Genomic DNA, 20,408 nt, shown 5'->3' on the forward strand with positions numbered 1-20,408 from the left:
AATCCCCGCGACAGGGTGAGCTCCCATTGCTCGGTCCCTGCTCCTGCCAACCTAGCACTTTGAAAGCACGTCAAGTGCAAGTAGATAAATAGGTACCACTCCGGCGGGAAGTAAACAGTGTTTCCGTGTGCTGCTGTGGTTCGCCAGAAGCGGCTTAGTCATGCTGGTCACATGACCTGGAAGCTGTACACAGGCTCCCTCGGCTAATAAAGCAAAATGATCACCGCAACCCCAGAGTCGTCCACAACTGGACCTAATGGTCAGGGGTCCCTTTACCTTTACAGAATTGCTGTAAACACACACACAAGAGGAGGAGGAGGAGAGACCAAGGAGTGTACATGATCTCTTTGCCACGATTATGAGACTGACAAAATGTAAAGTGAGCCATGACAGAACACCAGTGTTATATCAACTGGGGGCACATGACTAAATTTTAACTAGATTTTTTTGCCACTGAATTATTAGAGAAAGGAAATCCCTGCTGTCCTGCCATTAAGTGCCTATTTCACCTAGCCATTAAGGAGATGAGAATTGTGGGATTATAATTTTTTTTAAAAAATGTGGAAGCACACTTGAGTGCTCTCCCAATTCTCCACCTTCCTCTGGTTGAAGGTTAAAGTCACAGGTTGAACATTCCTGTGCTTGATGTCATATACTATATTGTATGATGTCAGGCCCAGGATGGTGGCTACAGTTTACCAAAAACTGCCTGGTGGGCCAATCTCCAAGGCCTGGCAGGCCTAATTAGCTCTGTGAGCCAGAGGTTCTCCCCTGCAATTAAGGGTTATTATTTATTTATTTATTAAATTTCATCTAAGAATCGCAAGGTGGTTTACAGTATAAAAACACAAAAATTAATAATGTAACAACAATCAAAATAATACGCACACCCCAGCCACACACAGTTGAAAAGGCCATAGAAGGTCTGGCTGAAGAGGAATGTGTTTGCCCAAGGATATGTAATGAAGGCACCAGGCGAGCTTTCCTGGGGAGAGCATTCCACAAACAAGGAGCTACCACAGAAAAGGCCCATTGTCCATGGAGGGAGAACAAAGGAACAAAACTTTTAAGTCTCATAAAGGCAAACTGCTTTCAGGATGTCAATACCATGGGTTGTATTTGCCATGCACCAGAGTAAGGAAAGTTGCCTATTGCTCAGGCTGATTGAACGACAAATGGTTAAGTCATGTCATAATACAGGGGTCAGCAAACTACGACCCCTGGGCAGGATCAGGCCCACCTGGGTCCTAAATTTGGCCCACGCCACAAAGCCGAGATTCCCAGCGATGGCAATGGGAGGAAGAGGCCAAGCAGCGGCAGCTCTTCCAATCAAACGCCGCGCCTAGTTTACCGCAGTGCAGGGACATCTCTGCCAATCAAATGCCATACCTGGTTTGATTGGCAGAGCCGCCGCCGCTCAGCCTCTTCCACCGCCACCTTGATGCTCCTGTGGGCCAGAGATCGAAGTGGACAAGCTCACTCTGCCTACCCGCTTCACGAGAAGCAGCAGCAGTGGTGGGGATGGTGGCGGCAGCCCCTGGGAAAGTAAGCACAGCGCCTTCTTTCTCTAGGCGGGGAGGATGCCCATTTCACGCCAACACCGCCAGCCCTTCGGCGAATGAGGCAGGCAGCAAACCAAGAAGGTGACTGGGGCTGGGGTGGGTGAGGAGGAGGACTACTTGTCCCCCTTGCAGTGTGCATAGGAATAGATAGGTAGGTAGATAGATAAGATAGTCCGGCCCTCCACAAGGTCTGAGGGACAGTGGACCGGCCCCCTGCGGAAAAGGTTTGCTGACCCCTGTCATAATACCATCATGTGGATTCACTCTAAGTGAATGCAGAGTACTGTGGTCAGTAGCTGCAATAGTAGGATTCTACATGGCACATAGTTTCGGATACAACTGAAATTAGATAAAAGGGAAATCATTAACAAGCTAAGAACATTTGAATTGAAAAACTTCATTCAGGAAAGAAGGCTGTGACGGGAGACAAGGGAGGTCAGAATAAAATTACAATAGGCCCTTTTCTTCCCTTTTCAAGAGATCAGATTGTGTAGATTAATTCAAATCACAAGCGTCCGCGCGGAAATAAATCATCTCATTCATGAGAAGTCTGCAGTTATCTGTGACTGTTCAACCAAACAAACCAATTACATGATGAAATGTTTTTTTTTAGTCATCTCATGATTTGCTTTACTGGCAGTTTCCTGTGCAAGTTCTAGAGATCATGAACACCCCAAATTGAAACAAAGATGAGAGCCCAATCCTATACTAGCCTAGCCTGCAAAAGGAACCCCTTCTTTGCTCTAATGTCAAAACACTCAAAACACCAGGACTGGTGTAGCAAAGGTCATTGACATTACTGGTGGGTGGGTGGAATGTGTGGCATGCGTATGCTAACTAGCTATGTAAGTAGCTGGGAAAGGAAGAAGGGAAATAAAGGCATCAAATAAATATAAATCAAATCTATACGCCTTACCTGGTGCATGCTCTAGTTATCTCCCGCTTGGACTACTGCAATGCGCTCTACGTGGGGCTACCTTTGAAGGTGACTCGGAAACTACAGCTAATCCAGAATGCGGCAGCTAGACTGGTGACTGGGGGCGGCCGCCGAGACCACATAACACCGGTCTTGAAAGACCTACATTGGCTCCCAGTACGTTTCCGAGCACAATTCAAAGTGCTGGTGTTGACCTTTAAAGCCCTAAACGGCTTCGGCCCAGTATACCTGAAGGAGCGTCTCCACCCCCATCGTTCTGCCCGGACACTGAGGTCCAGCGCCGAGGGCCTTCTGGCGGTTCCCTCATTACGAGAAGCGAAGCTACAGGGAACCAGGCAGAGGGCCTTTTCGGTGGTGGCGCCCGCCCTGTGGAATGCCCTCCCATTGGATGTCAAGGTGATGGACAACTACCTGACATTCAGAAGACATCTTAAGGCGGCCCTATTCAGGGAAGCTTTTAATGTATGATATTTTAGTGTTTTTTGGTTTCTGTGGAAGCCGCCCAGAGTGGCTGGGGAAGCCCAGCCAGATGGGCGGGGTACAAATAATAAATTATTATTATTATTATTATTACCTTGCCCCTATACTATGGAATTTCCTCTCCAGAAAGGCACATCTGGTGCCTTCATTGTACAGTTTTCATCATAGGCTTCCTTTACTCTGGCTTTTTGACACCTAAGATATATATATATATTAGGACCCAGCTTCGTCTTCTGATTCTAGATTGTTTTAACTGGTTTCAATGTTGCACTTTTTACATCTCTGTAATCCACCCTAGGTACTTACAGAGAAAGATGGATGGGAATTATCATATTCACCACCATCCAAGATTATTTTGCACTGAAAAATAAGTATCACAAGTAAATTTAAATGCCATTTGACCAGGTGATGTTAAAAAAGCTTTTGCTGTGGCAGACACGAAAGCCCAAGTAAAAAGTGCAATTTCTACATAATATCAACCACAGGGCTCTGAAGATCAGCTAAAGATTGATTTGGACTTTCCGACCACAACATTCTCAGAATCAGCATACTTAGGGATAATTAACAATTTAAAGCAAACAGATTCCCAGCATTAAATGAAGTCCATTCGGCATGCTTGACACATACGCTCACTCATCTCAATTCAGAGAGCTGTTCTGAGTTCACAGATGCCAATGTTCATACAGAATTCTCCCCCTGCCCTTTTGTTTCTAAGTTGAGAAACTTAGCGGTGGACATGGAAGGTCATCCATACAGGAGCAGTTCTCTGTATCTAATGCAGTGTTTCCCACAGCCCATCTGCCACATTCACTTTTTACAAGGCAAATCCACTGGTTACATCGTGTGGAGAATATTTCTTATACTTTCCCTAGTGACAGCTATGTGTTTAACTTATCACGATGACTGTTAGTTGTCAAACCTCGTACCTGACAAGGCTTGGTCATAACAAACGTCCCCAACGTGGAACTGGCAAGAGGAAGTAATTGGGAAATTGATTCAAAGATGAATGTGGAAAGGGGGTGGGGGCTCAGTCTGACAAAATCATAACGTTCAAGTTCCCCAAAAAGAGCAGCAGTACCCACTCACCCACCTATGAGCACAGACTCCCAGGAAACTACAGCTGATCAAGGATAATTCAGTTTCCCTAACACAAGGGAGGGGGAGAAGACAGTCTGTCTTCATCTGCACACATTATACAAGGCTTCCCCAATCTGGTACCCCCTCCAGATCTCTTGGACTGCAGCTCCTGTCAGCCTTAGGCAGCATGGTCAGTGCTCAAGGATGCTAGGGCTTGTAGCCATGTCAAACTGGCACCAGAACTGCCACTGAGTTTGTGATTTGGATGTTATGACAGGGATGAGGAACTGTGACCCTCACAGGTGCTGTTGTGATTCCAGCTCCACAGTCACAGCCAGCATCACTAATGGTCCCAGATGTTGGAAGTTGTAGTCTGACAGCATCTGTTAGGTAACAGGCTAGGGAACGGCTATATTATATACCACATGGGTACCCACTTTCCATAGCCACAAAGAAGAAACTGTGGAGGCATCATGGAGAAAGCTAAACTGCTACCCGAAACCATCTAGAAAGACATACCCCCTAGAAAAGTTTTGAAAGAAGGGGGACAGTCCCCTAGTATTCTAACTGGATAACCCTAGTCAGTGTCAGTGAACACAGCAGCCTTATAAAAGATGCCATAGAGAACACCTTGCTCATCGTTCCTCCTGCCAGAAAGCATTTAGAAAACTCCAGTATTTACCAGGCATATGCAGCTAACAGCAAACAAGCTTTCTAAAATGTTATACACATGCATGTTTTTAAAGGGGAGGGCAGGCTGCATTCCTGTACAAAGTGAGTTACACAACCCCATTGACTTCAATGGGTTCACAAAACCTTGCACAGAATCAGGCTGAAACAAAGGCAAAAATCGTCAGAAGATTTGTGCAACAAGGAGTTCAAAACTTCCTTATGAAGAGACTGGAGAGAAATCTACTAATATAACAGGTTCATAGTCTGGGAAAACTTTCTGAAAACTGAACACTTTCACAGCTCAGGCTGCAAAAGTTTTTTGTGTTGCGACCTGTATACGCTTAAGAACTGGAAGTGCAAAGAAAAAGTAACCGAATCTTCTGAAGAAATGAGAAAACAGAGCAGAATTACTAAGAACATGTCCAATAAAAATGCTACGGTTGACACAGTTGGTGTTAGCTGGTTGTGCGCTGCGTATTCTGATCACTCTCACTCTTATTCATACATGCTTATTTCACTCATTCACCCCCACCTTGCAAAATTAGGTGGGTTACATCAGCTACGCAGCCACTGTTCTCTACCATACAAAATGACCCACCAGATCAGAATACTGCAAGTCTATAAAGGCAAGCAAGGCATTTACAAGAAGGCAATGCCAGCCTCTGGAACAAATGCTCACTGGGGTAATCTATCAAGAACATGCAACACCTTTGTTAAGAGTGTGGTGAAGCTTGCTGGGACTCAGGTAAGTCCTTTAAGTTTTTGCACCAGTTCTCTGGAATTCTCTTGTCTCAAAAGTGTTCGAAATTAGCCAGGTGCATTTGGCACCTGGCTTTCGACCACTTGTGACCAAGTGAAGATGCCTGGGCACCAGGATGGTGCCTGATATCTCCACCATCTGAAGATGCATGCCTGGGGATCCTTGGATCTGGACTGTTTTCACACATTTAACACCCCATCCTGTAGAATTCTGTCTGTTATATTTTATCTGCACAGTCAGAAAATGAATTTCTGGAACCAAAATGCTTTTTCTGTGCAGCAGGAAAAGAAAGAGAGGTCGGAATAGGCCAATATTTATGTGCACTGTCCCTGGATCAAGTTGCTTTTCCTCTTTAAGTTCTCAAAGCTCTTAACCTAGCTCAAGGTTACCATCTGAACTAGCCAGATGTTTAACTGAGAATCAATCACGGTCTGTCCATCTAAGACTTTAGAACTGTCTTGCCCCAAAATAGCAACTAGACGTTTTGCCAACTGTAACCCCGGTTTAAGGAGCCATTTGGCACCTAGCTTATCTCATAGAACAGGGTATATCATAGAATCATGGAGTTGGAAGGGAACCTAAGGATCAGCTAGTCCAACCCCCTGCAATACAGGAATGTGCTGCTCTCCCTTATGGGATTAAACCGGCAACCTTGGAGGTTGTCAGCACCACGGACTAACCAACTGAGCTACGTCTTATTCATCTTGAGTTTCCAACACTGCCTCAAAAGTGAAGCAACTTCCAACACTGTGCTGGTTTTTTAATCTGTTTTCTTTTCTCCTGTGCTTTCTCAAACCAGTCTGTTTTATTTCTGTTACTTTTAATGTTTCTTGGTCTTCATAAAATCATAGGACCGTAGAGCTGGAACCAGGTCATTTAGCGATGGGTTTTATATTTCTATTTCTGCACACTGCTTGGGCATTCTCTGGGCACTTTATAAATTATGAAATAAACGATGTCTCTTCCATACCATTAATGCCTTTAATCTGAAACATTTGCTCAGTGGTAGAGCATCTGCTTTGCATGCAGAAAGTCCCAGGTAGGCCTGGGAGAGACCCATGTCTGAAATCCTGCAGACCTGGTGTGTGCAATACTGAACTAGCAGGACCAATGGTTTAATTCAGTGTAAGGAAACTTGCTACACTCCCCTTCTCCAGATTATTTGAAGAGCCAGAAAAGGGAATTCCAAGGGAAAGAGATTGTGCCCATTTGATTCAGTCTAGACAAATAGGATTTTGGCTATTTCCCCCCACCATCCAGTAGCATATTACCAATCTAGTAACGTCTCTGCTACTAAATCAAATGTATGAAGTTTTCTCTAACAGGAAAAAAGGCCACGAGGTCTGACTCAACAGACATAAGCCATTCCAATCCACTTATGTTTATAAACTACAACTCCTGCTTATTATTTATTAAATGTACACATCATTAGCATCCTCTGAAATAGCCTAATATTGCAGCGCATCATTCCTCGGTCTGCTTGGTAGAATATAAACTTTATTGCTTTTGAATCAAATCTAGCTTTGCCCATCTATACAGAGCTTCAAAGTTCTGGAAACTCTTATTTGGGAATCAGGGTTGTGTGAGAGACACAGACTTGTAACATATTTGCTGTATCAAAAAGGGGGGAAGTGTTGCTTTCAAGTTAAGTCTGGGGTGCCCTGGGGAACAACCATCAGACAACACAGAAGCAATTTGGGCATACGAGTGAAACTTTCCAAAGGTGAACCCGGAGAGTTGTCTCCACCCCACCCCTCAACAAGGAAGGAAAGAGCAATTCCTCCAAGACTTCTAACAGTACCAGAATTAAAACTTCAAAATGAGTATGCTTTCAAAACGTCCCTGTTCTCAAAGTTTCTCAGACAGGTTAGACATACTTTACAGACAAGCATGCACTCAAAAGTAAGAGTATGTGTGTGTGAGAGAGAGAGAGTGTGTTGTGCAAAGCCTTTGACCATCCCCATAAGCAGAGTTTTAAGGGTGTTACGAGAACTTACAGGCAACTGCAAAAGTACGAGGATACAATAAAAAAAAAATATTGTTATTTTACCCTGGCTGAGCCCACCACACTTCTTAAACACTGTTTCGGTCAGGTACAAATTCCCCCACACAAATCCCCATCTACTAAAAGGGGGGGTAGGGGGGGGCGGGTAACTGCCCCATAACAAACAGCTGACATTGCTTAGGCTTATGGGGGAAGAGGTCTTTCGAAAAGAATCAGACTTGGGCAAAAGTTCTTTATCTCCCCCCCCAAAAAAAATAATAATAATCGAGCCCGCTCTGCCAGTGGCATAGGAGCTGATTGCCTTCCTTTGACCAGTAATAGGGGTGTGTGGGTGGGGGGCAAGAAAAGAAAGAGAAAGTGGGGGGGGGCTCGTTCTGCCAGGCAAGGAGGCAGCAGCCGCAGCAGCAAAAACAGCCCATGTGGGGCAAGTGGCAGCGGGAACGTGCCTGGAGGGGAAGGGGAGGGACTACCGCGGACTTCGGGGGCCGGGCGCTCGGCGAGCTCCTTCCTTCCCGGGTGCCCGCGCTGGGGGAGGCGGGTGCCAGCCACCCTCCCTTCCTCTTCCTCCCCTCCCCCCCCCCGCGCCTTTTCTCCCCATGTGCCCGGCGTGAAGCAAAAGGGGGACGCCGCGCAAATGGAGAGGGAGAGGGGTGTCGTTTCCTGAAGAGGCGAAGCTCCGTGGGGGTGTTTTGCTTGGGTGGGGGGCCACCCTAGAAGGAGGTGGAAGCCGCGCGGGGAGCCGGGCTCGCCCTTCGCCCCAGATGGCTCCCGCCTCCGGCACGACGCGCCGCCGCCGCCACCACCACACACAAAGCCCCCCGGAGGAAGCTCGCCCGGCAGGGCCGGCGGAAGGCGGAGGGGCCGCGGCGGCGGCGCTCTCCCTTCCCCGCCTGCCTCGCTCGCTCTTCCCCCTTCGCCTCCCCGTCCCTCCCGCCGCCGGCGCCGCGGCACTGACCTTGGCGTCTCCATTGCACACAGCCATAGAGCCGGCCGGGGTTGGAAACGCCGGAGGCTTGGAGGGGGACGAGCTGCTGCGCGCCCGGGTCCGTGTGCGCACAGCCGCCGCCGCCCGAGGGAGAGGGCGCCGGGAAGCAGCGCGCAACGAGGCGGGCGGGCGGGAAGGAGGACGAGGCTACCGAGGGGCCGCCGCTCTGGCTGCTGCTGCTGCTGGTGCCGCCGCTGTGCTGCCTCTCCGCGGCCGAGATGAGCTAATCCTGCCCGCCCGCCCCGCCAGGACGCGCCGCCCGCGAGGAGGAGCCCGGCGCCCCGCGGACCGCCTTCTTCGGCGCCGGGCGGGAGAAGCAGGGCAGGAGCGAGAGCGGCGCGCCGAGCCCGCCCACTGGCGGACGGAGAAGGCGCGGGGAGGCCGCCGGGGGAAGGGAACGCAATGCTATCCATTTATAGAAAGAGGGAGACTCGCCCGGGGGGTGCCCGCGCGGCTCGAGGAATAAAGGCTGGCATGAAAAGAGGGAAATGCAGGTTTTGGAGATGTTTTGTTGTTGTTGTTTGCCCCGCTTAGAGGGCTGCGATCCTCGGCACGCTTTTTTTACCCGAGGGTAAATGCGGCCAGTTGCAGTTGCGCCCGGCCGGAGGAAAAACGGGAAGGGGGGGGGATTCCTACCAAAAGTCTCGAGGGAGGTAAAGGGTTAAAAAAATATGTCACGGCATTTGAGAGTCCGCGAAAGCCATGCCACCCAAAAATTCTATTGGGGGTGTCTCGATCTTTTTGTAACCCGCTTTGATGGGTTGGGTTTTGATGAGGATGATGATGACAGTATTTGTAACCCGCCCATCTGGCTGGGTTGCACCAGGCACTTTTTAGCAGTCAAGCGGTGTATAAATGTTATGCAGTAAATAAATAAGATGCTCCCTGCATAGCAGGGCTGAGGAAGCTGAGATCATCCGAGTTGTTGCTGGACTTCCACTCCCATCAGACCCAGTGGTCACAGATGGTGGGAATTGTAGTCCCAAAGCGTCTCCGGCCTTTGATGTGTTGCATAAGGCAACTAACCTCACGGTTAGATTTCCTAGCTCCTTTCCACCATCCTATCAGGGTTTTCCCAAACTTGGGTCTCCAGCTGTTTTTTTGGACTACAACTCCCATCCTCCGCAAATGGGGCAGGAGTCAGGGTATAAATATCCAAAAAAATATTTTAGATCTACTTTAGCTTAAATACCTAAAAATTTGTCCCCGTGTCTTGTGATTACCTCACTAGGAACCTGCTTATGAACTTGAATGTGCATTGGCCACAGGCTCCATCCCAGGATGTGGCTGAGGCAAGTACGTAGTCCTCAAGAAATCTGAAGCAAAAGGGAAGCAGGGTTCTTGATCACAACTTCCTAATTTAGTTATTGCATTTATATGTCACCTTTTTCTCTTTTATATATATATATTTATTTATTAAACTTACTGTTTTACAATTTAGATTATTCATTTAAACAACCTTAATGTATCAGTGACTTCCCTTCTTCTCTTTCCATGGTTCATTTTGCATAACAAATCCCTGCATATTTTACATAAATTACAAAACTATTCAGTATTCCATTATTACATCCATCAAAACTTATTTACACTGTTGAATTTATCTTAATGCTGCCAACGATTTCAAGTGCACACAATTTCCTCCCATATATTCAATAAACATTTTCCAATCTTCTTTAAACATATGTTCTTCTTGTTCTCTTATTCTATATGTTAGGTCTGTAAGCTGCACATTTTCCATCAGTTTAAGTTGCCATTCTTCTTTAGTTGGGACCTCGCTCATTTTCCATTTTTGGGCTAACAAAACACGGGCTGCAGTAGTGGCATACATAAATAACCTTTTTTGACACCTGGGAATTTCCGTCTGAATTATCCCCCCAAAAAAGACTCTGGTTGTTTTTTTTGGGAAGTGCTTTGAAACATTTTTTTCAATTCATTATGAATTATTTCCCAATACTCTTTTACCCTTTTACAGGTCCACCACATATGAAAGAATGTACCCTCAACCCCATTGCATCTCCAGCACTTACCTGATTCAGTCTTATACTGTACATCTTAGCAAGTCTACTCGGAGTTAAATACCTTCTGTAAATCATTTTCAGGTAGTTCTCCATCATATATGCCACCTTTTTCTCAAGGTGCCATACATGCTGTACCCCTGATTTAATCCCCACAACAAACCTGTGAGGTACGTTAGGCTGAGAGTCAGTGACTGGCCCAAGGTGAGCTTCACGGCCGAGTGCGGATTTGAATCCTGGTCTCCCAGCTAATAATCGGACACTCTAACCACTATGAAATGAAAACTGCCATACTATCCCCTAAATTTGGCGCTGTGGTCTAAACCACAGAGCCTAGGGCTTGCCGATTGGAAGGTCGTGGTTCGAATCCCCACAACGGGGTGAGCTCCTGTTGCTCGGTCCCTGCTCCTGCCCACCTAGCAGTTCGTCACTTGATCTTAGCCAAAAGGCCGAGAAGTGATGCCAACCTAGCAGTTCGAAAGCACAAAGTGCAAGTAGATAAATAGGTACCGCTCCGGTGGGAAGGTAAATGGTGTTTCCGTGCACTGCCAACCTAGCAGTTCGTCACTTGATCTTAGCCAAAAGGCCGAGAAGCGATGCCAACCTAGCAGTTCGAAAGCACAAAGTGCAAGTAGATAAATAGGTACCACTCCGGTGGGAAGGTAAACGGTGTTTCCATGCGCTGCTCTGGTTCGCCAGAAGCGGCTTAATAATGCTGGCCATATGACCTGGAAGCTGTATGCCGGCTCCCTCGGCCAATAAGGTGAGATGAGCGTTGCAACCCCAGAGTCGTCCGCAACTGGACCTAACAGTCAGGGGTCCCTTTACCTTTTACCATGGGGGGGGGTCTATGTGTGTTGTACCTCTGCTCTGAAACCTCTGCTCCAGGGAGTGGAATGAAATACAGTACCTTGGATGCTATCCACTTGAAAAAGAAAAAGGAAAACATTTTTGCTGGCACCAAGACAGGGGTAAACTGCCCCACTCCCACGTTGTTCCCCAAGAGCAGCAGATTAGGCTTTGGGTCTGCAGAGGCAGAAGTAACAAGAGATCTGAGGTGGCATAATGGACAGTACCACTTCAGACTGCAGGTGGTGGTGGGTGCCTTTCAGGATTGCTGCCTTGCGTCAAAGAATAATAATTCCTCCCCTTCAAGTCCCTAATGAGTACAGCTGGAAACACTCTGAGCTAGACCTCCTCTGATGTGCTAGACTTTTGCAAGTGTGCTTGGTGTTTTTTTAAGGAAACATTTTAAAGGGCCATCCCCACCTGCAAAATGAAATGGCACACTCAGCTCTGCCACCGCATCAGAATTCTTCCACCTCACAATAGCTCTGTTTTCACCTTTGTTATGTATTCTGAGAGTAGGAGCAGGACCCTGCTGGCTGGCTGGCCTGCCTCCCTGGTCTCCACATGTTCAGATGAAGGCGACAACAGGCGCTATTGTGCACAAATAGGCACTTTATGTACCTGGTGCAATAACCCTCTTCATGTGGTAAATAGGTACTTTATGTACCTGGTGCAATAACCCTCTTCATGTGTTATGAAGGGGCAGGCAGCAGCGTTGAGAGGCCTAGCTCCGCCCTTTCCTGGTCATTTGGGTTACCCTCAATTTGCAGTGATTGCCTATACATGAGGCTCCTTATGCACTTTAGAAACCTGGAAAATCAATGTTCAGGGAGCCTCCACGAGTGCTAAAGGCCCCCCCCCCATCCCTCCACTTCAGACCAGTCACCCTCCACAAGTTTAGGGCAAGGGCAGAGTTAGCGTGCTTTTCCTTGCTGCCCACCTCTTGTCTTTGGTTTACTCTGAATCATAACACCCGAGGGGGGCGTGTGTGCATTCAATCGTACACATGCAGAACCCTTTCTCATCACCATTTGAATGTTTGGAGCTTGTAGGCGAGGCCAGGGCCGACAATCCCTGTCTCCACATGCAGTGGACCTCGGGTTACATACGCTTCAGGTTACATACGCTTCAGGTTACAGACTCCGCTAACCCAGAAATAGTACCTCGGGTTAAGAACTTTGCTTCAGGATGAGAACAGAAATCGTGCTACGGTGGCAGCAGGAGGCCCCATTAGCTAAAGTGGTGCTTCAGGTTAAGAACAGTTTCAGCTTAAGAATGGACCTCTGGAACGAATCAAGTACTTAACCCGAGGTACCACTGTACTAACTGAACGGGTAGACCAAGGGTGACTATCTTTTTCATTGGCTCAGGGGCCAAAACCGTCTAGGGGCCGCATGGCAGTGGTAGGTGCGGCCAGCCACCCCACACTATCATGTCCACCACAAAAGCTCACACACCCCTTATCAGCTAAATGAGGGCGATCTCCAAACATAAAATGACCAATCTGCATCAAACTCTACTCATAAAATGATCCACCTGCAATTTGCATTCCCCACTCCCAACTTGGTGCTATGTCTGCTTTAATTCTTTGCCTTTCCAAAATTGAGGGGTGGAGGTCTTGGGGTGAGAAACATTTGCTTGGGGAGGTGGGGAGCTGGACCAGGCCATCTGAAACTGGGAGTTAGCCTTCATCTCACTTCTCACAGGGGAGCTAACACTGCATGTGAAGTCAGTGGCGTAGCGTGGGGGGGTGCAGGGGGGGCCGGCCACACCGGGCGCAACATCTGGGGGTTAGGGTTAGGGGGTGCAAATCCACGGGTTAGGGGGTGCAAATTACTTGCCTTGCCCCGGGTGCTGACAACCCACGCTACGCCACTGTGTGAAGTCTTCTTTTCTACCAGACAATGGAATTGGGTCCTCTAACGTCTATGGTAAAACTTCCTGTCTAGGTCAAGGAAAGGAAGCCGGGCTGCTCTGGAATCACCCCCAAGAAGACCTGTTTCTAACTTTTCTGTTTGTTTTCCCTATGATAGGGGTTGCACCCTGCCCATTGCAATGGTTCTCAGCATTGTCACATTATTGGAGCGGCAGCTCTGCTAGGACTGCTGCTGAGGGTGGTGAAGCAGACAGGAAGCCAGACTTTGCCATCTTCCTTTTCCAGCGGCTGCCCTTCACTAACCTGCCACCTTCTTGATATTTTGGACTACAGCCCGCATCAACCTCAGCCAGTCAGACTGTTCTGGCTGGGGCTGATGGGAGCTGTAGTCCAAGACATTTAGAAGATGCCTCATTGGTGAAGATTGCCTTAACAAGAGCCCTTCTCCCGGCCTAGGATGCCCCTCAGAACCAGCATAGGGCCTGGAAAACACCCTTGGAACACCTTTACAACTTCACTCCATACCTTCATAGATCCAACCAGTGTGGTATAGTGGTTAAGAGCAGTAGATTCGTAATCTGGTGAACCGGGTTCGCGTCTCTGCTCCTCCACATGCAGCTGCTGGGTGACCTTGGGCCAGTCACACTTCTTTGAAGTCTCTCAGCCCCAGTCACCTCACAGAGTGTTTGTTGTGGGGGAGGAAGGGAAAGGAGAATGTTAGCCGCTTTGTGACTCCTTCGGGTAGTGATAAAGCGGGATATCAAATCCAAACTCCTCCTCTTCTTCTTGTCCACACCAAAGTTTGAGCCACGGTTCAAGGGGCTTTTAGGTGATCATTTCTTTCCTTTATTTTGCAATCAGGTCTGGCACAAGGCATTTTGCTGCCTGAGGTGAAGGGCAACATACTTCTCAACAATTTCATATACAGAAAGAAGCTGGATTGACAGTTAAATCTCATTTCAACACTGGTGATGATGCAATGGCATCTTCCATGACATCTGAAGGCAGTGAGCTAGCTTAGTGGGTGGCAGGCCATGCAGAGCAAACACAACTCTGCCCTTCAACATTTTGCCCACACTCCCCATCCTCCATCATCTGCCACCTGAGGCAGCTGCCTCAGTCTGCTTAACAAAAGGGCCAACCATGTTTGTGATATTCTTAAGGGTTTTTAACTCCTCCTTGTTAAGGCTGTAATACACTGTACACTAATATTTTCAACGGATGAAAATCATTCAGATTTTGGTTTAGCTGAGTCCTCAGGTTCACTTTAAGTACACAAACGGCTTTGGCTTTGTTACGTTAGTTTGATGTTTAGCAAACTGAAAGTTCAAGCTGGATTAATTGGCAAGTCAACAGCTGAAGTTCAAGGTTGGTGGATTAGATGGTTTTGTATGCAATCAGACTGCAAAAGAGCTGGCCTTGCCAAAAGCAAATCAGACATTTTAGCGGCAGCCCTGAAAAGGCTTTCAGTCCCTTAAATCTCAAGTGGACCCACGAGGCTTCAATACCGCTGTTGTTGTGTGCTTTCAGCACTTGTGACCAAGGGTCTACCTAAATCTTCTGAATGCTTTTGGCTACTTCCATAAGAGTCCCTTATATCTCTCCCCCCCATTCAAAAAAATAAAAGTATCTGTGTGTGATTATTGTTACACCAAACCATGTTCAGATGTTACTGTTTTCATCTCTCAATCTGCAATCCTAAATATACTTTCTTAAAACTAATTTCCATAAGGAAATCAATTAGATTTATTTTCAAGCAAGACTGAAACTCTCTGAACACGTACGTAGGAATATATTGAACTCAGTATTTGAACAGAAACATAAGAATGATTGAGCTAAAACAATGTGCTCCTTTTCATATTGAAAAAGAAAACCACACTGAGTTCTCCGGGGCAGGCCCAAGACATATTGCTGCCTGAGGCAAAACAGAAAATGGCAGAGCCCGCAAGAATTGTAGTTTGCTAAAGGTGCTGCTTTAGACCAGGCTTCCTCAACCTCGGCCCTCCAGATGTTTTGGGACTACAGTTCCCATCATCCCTGACCACTGGTCCTGCTAGCTAGGGATCATGGGAGTTGTAGGCCAAAAACATCTGGAGGGCCGAGGTTGAGGAAGCCTGCTTTAGAGCATGGATAGAGAATATCAGGTTCAGAGACCAACACAGACCTCTAGGCTGCTCTGTTGGGACTCAGGCCACCCTCTCTCCAGTCCTGCTTTGCACTCTCCTTGAGTGCCTTTGACTGATGGTGAGGGGAGAGACTCCATCAGGCAAGGCCTCCTTCCACCTGCCTTGCCCACCCTCTAGTCTCTGCTTCTCAATTTGTATTGTATTATTTTATGTAGTGTGCCTTGCCGTTGTTTTATTGATTATAGTTTAGAAATTATTTATTGTAACTGTTGAGTGGATTTTGGTTTAACTTTTATATGTCATTATTATTTAATACTATTCTAATGATTGTTGAATGTTACTTTTTGATGTAGGTTGCCTGTTTTAAAGTTATGTTTTATTATCACATGTTTGTATTGCATTAGATTGTTATAAGATGTACATTTTTTGTTTCTTCAGCTTGTAAACCGCCTTGAGTATTGTATGATAGAAAGACGGTATACAGATTAAAAATAATGATGATGATGACTGAAAGCAGGAAAGCCAGGGTTGCAAAATGGGGAAGGAAAACGGGGGAGGCCAGGGGGGTGAAACGGAGAATGAAAATGCAGCGGGGAGAGGAGAGGGAAAATAGGAAAGCCACAGGGACAAGATGGGGGACGAGAGTGGCAGGGTGAGAGAAAGCCGGAAAGCCAGGGGAACAAAAAGGAGAAGGAAAAAGGAGGGTACTTTCCTGCCAAAACTGCTCCAGGGAGAGGGAGGAGGCATTGCCGCTGCAAACAAGCAAGCAGGCAGCCAGCAGGGTGGCACAGTACCCAGATGCAAATTTGCTGCCCCACCCAGAGTGTGTCAAGGCAGGAATTGGGAGTAGGTCAGCAATAACTCACAAGGAGCCAGTGAAGTTAACTCTCTGTTTAAAGAAACAAATACAGCTAAGGCCTAGTGAGCATAGCAACTCTTCCCAGTAGGTCTTGCCCCAATGAGACAGTTGCAAGGACTGAAGGTCCCAGCTTCCCGCAGCTCTCTACGTCTCCCCCCACCCTAGGTCTTTCCCAAGTAACCTGAGGCTCCTTCTTCTTGCCTGTCTTTGCTCTGCCCTCTTCATACCTCTGAAGGTTCTGGGAGACAAGTGGGGAGGGGAGCTGGTTGCAGCAGGAGGGGGAGACCCCCTGGCTTCTTCACCAGCCCGACTCACCTCTGCCCCTTGGCCCACCTCCTCTCCAGCCTCCATTTCTGCCTCTGATTCTGGGCTGCTCTCTGCCACAACCTCTTCCTGCTCACTAAAGCAAGCATAGGCAAACTCGGCCCTCCAGATGTTTGGGGACTACAACTCCCAACATCCCTAGCTAACAGGGCCAGTGGTCAGGGATGATGGGAATTGTAGTCCCAAAACATCTGGAGGGCCGAGTTTGCCTATGCCTGCACTAAAGCCTGTTGCCTCTTCAGCTAACACTACCTCTACCCAGTCTGCTCCTTCTTCTCCCTCCAAGCACACATTGCCGTCCCACCACCAATCCCCTGGCTCGGAGCCTTCTTCCCCTGGGAGCTCCCTTGGGGGATCCCCAGCTGGTGCCTCCTGCCTCCCCTCTTCAGCCAGCCAGTCCATGACAAGTGCCGCTTGAGGCAGCTGACTCAGAAAGCCTCATGGTAGCGCCGGCCCTATTGCAATGCAATGCAGTCATACCTGGGTTACAGATGCTTCAGGTTGCGTTTTTTCAGGTTGCAGACCGCCAGAACCCAGAAGTACTGGAACGGATTACTTCTGGGTTTCGGCGGTCGCGCTTTGTGCATGCACAGATGAGCCAAATCGCAACCCGCGCGTGTGCAGACACGCTGCTGCGGGTTGCGGACGCTGCGGGTTACAAACGTGCATACCGCATGGATTACGTTTGCAACACGAGAGTCCACTGTATTTAAAATGGTTTAAAATGAGTTGGCACAAAGGGATCTCTCCTGCCCATTTAAGGTGGCCCTTTATGGGTGCTTTTGCCTGAGAAGGTGAACAAGCAGAAACCTAGCTAACCAGGGCAAATTCAGTTTGAAAGTTTCCTCTCAAAATCAACTATCCCTCCTAACAGTGATACTACTGCAGCTTAGCTGGATGGGGCTGGGGTGTGGCAAGGGGATGGTGAGGTCTGGGGTACACTGGTGCACCACTGCTGCCAATCTGATGTTTCATGCAATGTGATGCTACAGCCTCAACCTTGTTGCTGATCTACTCTGCCCTGTCCAGGTAAGCTGCAGTGTCACCAGTGTTAAGAGGGGGGCTGAATGATTCTGCCCAGTCCTACTGGCCACTACTGATTTTGCCCTAAGCTCCCAGCTGTGTATCTGTTTCTAAGCCCTTGGTTTTTGAATGCAACCTAAACGAAGGATAGGTACAATTTCTCTCCCCTTTAATTCTCCCTTTCAAATTGCATTTCCCCCCATTCCCCTCCACCTCCTCTGAAGCTGAACTGCACAACCATACCACAACCCTGCTTTCTCTCTCTGTTCCTTGAAAGGCTTCAACAGTCCATCAGTTAATTGCTTCTTTTAATATATTCTTCCAATAAACCCTCATTTGTAGAAAAGCTCTGATTTCATCTCCATTGCTCTCCTGAATACATTGCACGGGCGCTCTGCTGTCTAGTCTAAACAACCCAGAGTTACTCGCACTTGACTCTTTTTGTGTTATGCCAGTGTTTTGGTTCCCGGGTCTGCTCAACCAGCCAGATAACAGCCTGTCCTCTAGCAGAACAGAGCAAGGGTCATGGTGGAAAATGGTCTCTTTAGATGTGATTCATCTTCATTCATTATTCCTTGAAGAAGAATAAACAGTCTGCAGATGTGCTTGGAGATGTGTTTTGAAGGTGGATGAGCATGCAATGCCACACCATATATCAGGGATATTGGTTCCCTCAGCCTCTCTTGGATAAACACCATTTTGCTTATCCATGCTTCATTCGTTTTCCACTGCCACCAATTCACTCTGAATGTTTTCAAAAACCTCCTAGCACCTGGTACACAAGGCTTAAGTGTGAGAGCTGGACACCAACACTAGAAACAGGATAAACCTTAAACTGAGGTTATTGATTTATTAAAGGAATACTGTGTACTATGCACTGTGAGTAAACTGCTCCTGTGCCTGAGAAAATGGTCGGGATGGGGTTGCACGCCCCTGATTTTTGCAGTCTGGGGTGCTGCTTCTGAATCCAGCTCTGTCACTGGAGACTCAGGTAGCTTCAATGGCTAGTAGTGTTGGTTTCTGCTCTCTTCACTGTGCAGCAGAGTGCTTGTCACAAGACAATGTTTACATTCCACAGTCAGAGTACTGTTGGGTTTTCCCACGGGAATGGGAAGCTGGATGTGACGTACACTGGGTTTCCTGTTTTTCACTGATCTCTCGGTGTTTCGTTATTCCGAGGAGAAGGACGGTTGCTTCTCTGCTCCAGCAGAGGCAAGATGCATGTTTGTAATTTCTCAACAATGAACTGCAAATAAAGCAACTTTAAGCATGTGGCACGTACTGTTCATCGTTCCGTTGTGCAAAGGACTCTGCAATACCAACATTTTGGTTTTGGGCCCAGAAAGACGTAAATCAAACTGAGGAATGCCGGCAGAGGTACAGAGGAACGGACGGCGTTATCTGCTCTGCGCGTCAAGTTTGATTGATGGAGGTATGTGCTCATGCTGCCCGGAGCAGCCTGGCAGCCTGCCAGTTTCTAATTTATGGTTTTATGGCTGGACTTTGTACTTTTAAAGCCGTTTTGCCGCGATATAGATAAAGGCACAAGCTCACAGGCTTGGATGACTGGGAAAGCGAAAGTACTTTTTACAAGTGCTTTTGGAAGCTGCTGTACTGTAACGCAGCTTGATTAAAGTAGCAGAGATGGCTGAAGCAAAGCTGGTTGAAGCTTTTGGGATTCCTAAGCTCAATAAGAAAAATTACACGGAGTGGGTGCAGTATGCAGAGGCAATTCTGCGGAAAGAAGGTCTGTTTAATGTTATTACAGACAACCCCCCAGCTCCAATTACAGCTGAATGGGCAGCTAAGGATTCCAAAGCAAGGGGAACACTTACGTTGATAGTATCCCCAGAAGAGCTCTGTTTGTTGCGTGGCAAGACCACAGCCAAAGAAATTTGGAACACTTTAAGAGAGGCTCACTTGAGGACAGAAGCTGGTTCCTCAATGTATTATTATGCCAAGCTGCATGGTATGGCTCTTGCTGAAGGTGGAGATGTGCGTAAACATCTGATGGAGATGCAGAATCTGAGACACGAGCTGCAACAGAGAGGACTCAACTTTCCAGAGGCTGTGTATTCCTTCATGATACTACATTCTTTGGGACCAAGTTGGGAGTCCGTTGCCACTCAGATTGCTGTTCAACCAACTGCTCAGCTCACAGTAGCCTATGTTACTGCCGTGATCCAGAATGAAGCAGATCGCCGGGGTGCTAGCTGCATGGATAAGGGGGAGTCTTCACAGACGTCATCCCAGAATGCAGTGGAACCACCAGAGGGCGCCAAAGCTTTGAAGGCAGTGAAATGCTACTCGTGTGGACGTCTAGGCCATATGGAGAGGGAATGCAAATATCCCAGGGCCAAGACAGAGCAGCGCAGCGGAAGCTCATCGCGTGGAAAAGGCCAAAGCAAAGGCAAAGGTCCAGTGTCCAGGACAACGCAGCACAAGGCAATGGTCTCACGTTTCACTCCAAAGGTCGCAAAGGTCCAGAAGACGTCTAGATCTTTCTTCGTTGTTGATTCAGCAGCTACCCACCACATGTGCAACGATAAGAGACTGTTCGTGTCTTTAACACCGCAGGAAGGTGCGATTCACCAGGCGGATGACCACACAATCCCCAGTCAAGGCTACGGAACTGTTGTTCTTCACAGTTTGGACTTAGAGATACATGATGTACTGTATGTTCCGGATGCCACACACAATCTTCTAAGTGTGATGCAGCTGAATGAACGGAACATTGACGTTTCCTTCAAGAACAAGAGATGCACCATCACAAAGAAAGACGATTATGTATTGCATGCTGAATGTGTTGATCGTTTGTTTGTTTTGTATTATGATGATGTTGTGCAGAATGATACTTG

At 47.6% G+C, this 20,408-nt stretch overlaps 1 protein-coding gene and 1 long non-coding RNA gene across 3 annotated transcripts in view; one reads left to right on the forward strand and one right to left on the reverse strand.

The window, feature by feature from the left end:
• Positions 1-11,548, reverse strand: part of GMPS (guanine monophosphate synthase) — a 55,702-nt gene extending 44,154 nt beyond the window's left edge. The window contains exon 1 of one of the 2 annotated variants that reach the window (XM_082224164.1): positions 11,404-11,548. In XM_082224164.1, the coding sequence (XP_082080290.1) occupies positions 11,404-11,442 (39 nt within the window). In that variant the 5' untranslated portion in view covers positions 11,443-11,548. Of the gene's footprint in view, positions 1-8,448; positions 8,621-11,403 lie in introns of those variants that run through there. The other variant, XM_082224165.1, reaches the window with a different exon arrangement.
• Positions 8,750-10,156, forward strand: LOC309533427. The gene is made up of 2 exons (XR_014220240.1): positions 8,750-8,972; positions 9,710-10,156. It is a non-coding gene; the product is annotated as an uncharacterized lncRNA (long non-coding RNA).
• Positions 11,549-20,408: the final 8,860 nt, after the last annotated feature.

Source organism: Podarcis vaucheri (genome assembly GCF_965113315.1).
Source record: "Podarcis vaucheri genome assembly, chromosome: 5".
Classification (NCBI taxonomy): Eukaryota; Metazoa; Chordata; class Lepidosauria; order Squamata; family Lacertidae; genus Podarcis; species Podarcis vaucheri.